General features: G+C 48.6%; 1 protein-coding gene across 1 annotated transcript; it reads left to right on the top strand.

Annotated features, from left to right (window-relative positions):
* The first annotated feature begins 586 nt into the window (after positions 1-586).
* Positions 587-1,846, top strand: LOC135386248 (uncharacterized). Its single transcript, XM_064616059.1, has one exon. The coding sequence runs from the start codon at positions 587-589 to the stop codon at positions 1,844-1,846; it is 1,260 nt and encodes a 419-aa protein (XP_064472129.1).
* The last annotated feature ends 861 nt before the right edge of the window (positions 1,847-2,707 follow it).

Raw genomic sequence — 2,707 nt, 5'->3', positions numbered from 1 at the left:
TATGGATTGAAAACATCTTATTGAAGCTAAAAGCCGTGTCCCTGATGTAAAATAATTATCGCTAGCTTTGATTTCATTCTTCAGATACCCGGCGTCGGGAACTTGGCGCCCCCATCGCCCGGCAGCAGCCGCAGTAGCCCCCTCCTGCACTGACGGTTGGGTCGCCGCAGGAGGGAGACCCCCACGTATGGCTGTGCGTGGCCGTCCCGTGTCTGGGGAAAGGGGGATCCTGGCAGTTGAGTGGACTCGGAGGTTGGTTTGGACCCTTCGGGGCCCCTTCGGGAAAACAACACACTGCTTTGGCCCCTGCTTCCCATAGACGGGTGGTCCTGGAAGGCCCGGCCAGGACTATTCAGCTAGTCGCCATCTCACTTTTCATTGCTTTCTCTTTATCTTCTCTCCTCCCTTCTCTCTTTCTCTTTTCACCTTCTTTGGCGGCAAGGGTCAACCTTGGGCAGTTCTTTCACCCTTCTGAAACTGCACTAGGGTATATTGCAGAGGAAAGTGTTAGCGTGCCGGGCACGCTCCCTTGGTTGGGCTCCATGGTGGGCGACACACCTGTGCACCGAATCACTCTTTTCCTTGTATGGATTCAGTACACTCCAAAAAACATGATCAGCGTCAAAAGAGGCGCTGCACCGAAGCACCAACGAACTCGCTCAGCTTAGACCTGTCTCCAGAGCCATGGTTCCCGAAATTCCTTGTGGCCCATGCTGAGGACGAGACAAAGCCGTTATCGAAAGTGTCACCATTTCTCATTGCAAAAGAAATTGAAAAAAACATCGGGAAGTCGTATAAAGCAAAGAAGCTCTCATCTGGAGACATTCAAATTGAAGTAGAAAACAGATCCCAAAGTTCAGCCCTTATGTCTATAAAGAAACTCGGTGACATTCCAGTATCAATCACAAAACACCGTATCCTGAACATTGTCAAGGGGGTGATTTCCGAGAGTGAACTCCTTGACTGTTCCGACATCGAGATCGAAGAAGGTTTGCGCGAGCATGGCGTTGTGGCGGCGAGGCGGATAGTCATGCGTCGGGATGGCAAAGAAATGCGAACCAAGCACATCGTACTGTCATTCCAGCTGCACAGACTCCCTCAAACCATCAAACCAGGTTACCTGAACTGCCACGTGCGACCCTACGTTCCGAACCCGCGGCGTTGCTTCAAGTGTCAACGTTTCGGGCATGGATCACAGGTCTGCCGTGGACAGGAAACATGTCCAAAATGTTCAGGCAATGGTCACACACCAGAATCATGTGAGAACACGGTACGTTGCACAAACTGCAAAGGTGACCACCCAGTATACTCAAGATCTTGTCCCCGGTGGAAAGCAGAAAAAGAAATACTTCGCATCAAAGCAGAACAGAACATACCATATAAAGCAGCAAAAGCACAAGCAGAGTTTGCTAGTAAAGGCACTTTCTCCGAGGTGGCGCGCAGGGGAGTCGCACCACTGAGGAAATCTGTAGAGACCCAGACTTCTGGGTGTCTACCTCAAACTCCCCAGCAGAAAGGTGGAGACACGAGTGTGTCTCTTCCTGCTCCTACATCTCCTGGGAGCACCCTGGCTTGCCAGGCACGCAGCAAGGAGATAGCCACAATTTCTAATGATGTTGATGGCACAATCTCAGTCTGGGACGGAACCATGCTGGAACCATCCCAGACCATGTCACAAAACATGGAATTGGATGACGATGACTGCTTATCCCAGAAATCGTCATCCAGTTTGCCAGGTGTTCTCTCTCAGGGCAAAGAAAAGAGAGAGAAAACATCTGGTCGAGGTAGGGGTAGCAGAACAAAAGACATGCAGAAATTACCTCCACCAAGAATAACCCCTCCTTGAATAAGACATTCATGTACACACAGTCCATAGGGGTATGTACCTGCGTCCAAGCACGATGAAGATATTGCTCATTCTCCTTCTCTCTTTCTTCCTTCTCATATGGGTCTAGGTAATATAATACAATGGAATTGTCGAGGTCTCTTTTCCAACCTCGATGACATTAATGACCTCTTAGAAGAACAAAAGGCAGTTTGCTGTTGCTTACAGGAGACATATCTACATGAGAACAGTGTAAATCCTTTTCGTCGACATAATGTATTTAGAAAAGACCGCACAGACAGCACCCGCGCATCTGGAGGTGTCGCTGTCATTGTCCCACAGTCCATACCTGCAACCCCCTTTGCTCTTGTCACAGACTTGGAAGCCGTGGCTGTACAAATATGCCTCGACAGGGTGATTACATTATGCTCACTGTACCTTCCACCTTCAATTTCAATTGAACAAAAAGACTTTGAGCATCTTTGTGACCAGCTTCCTCAGCCATTCATGATACTTGGGGATCTAAACGCTCACAATCATTTGTGGGGCAGTACAAGGCTGGATGGTCGAGGTAAAATGTTAGAGAGAGTTTTGATGTCAAGGCCTGTTTGTCTGCTTAACACAGGACAGCCTACATACATGAACTCTGCAACACAAAGCTTCTCTTGTCTAGACATCTCACTGTGCAGTCCTTCCCTCTTCGATTGTTTTGACTGGACAGTTCAGCAGAACCCAAGGGGAAGTGACCACTTTCCTGTCATCCTAAAATTTCGTGGTGTTGCGAACTCGCTTTCAACACGACCACCACGATGGAAATTATCTCAGGCTAATTGGGGTGAGTTTCGAATGAAAGCCAACCTCCATTTGTCATATTTTGAAGAT

The sequence above is a fragment of the Ornithodoros turicata genome, chromosome 1, assembly GCF_037126465.1.
Source record: "Ornithodoros turicata isolate Travis chromosome 1, ASM3712646v1, whole genome shotgun sequence".
Taxonomy (NCBI): Eukaryota; Metazoa; Arthropoda; class Arachnida; order Ixodida; family Argasidae; genus Ornithodoros; species Ornithodoros turicata.
This window is presented reverse-complemented; position numbering and strand designations above follow the sequence as displayed.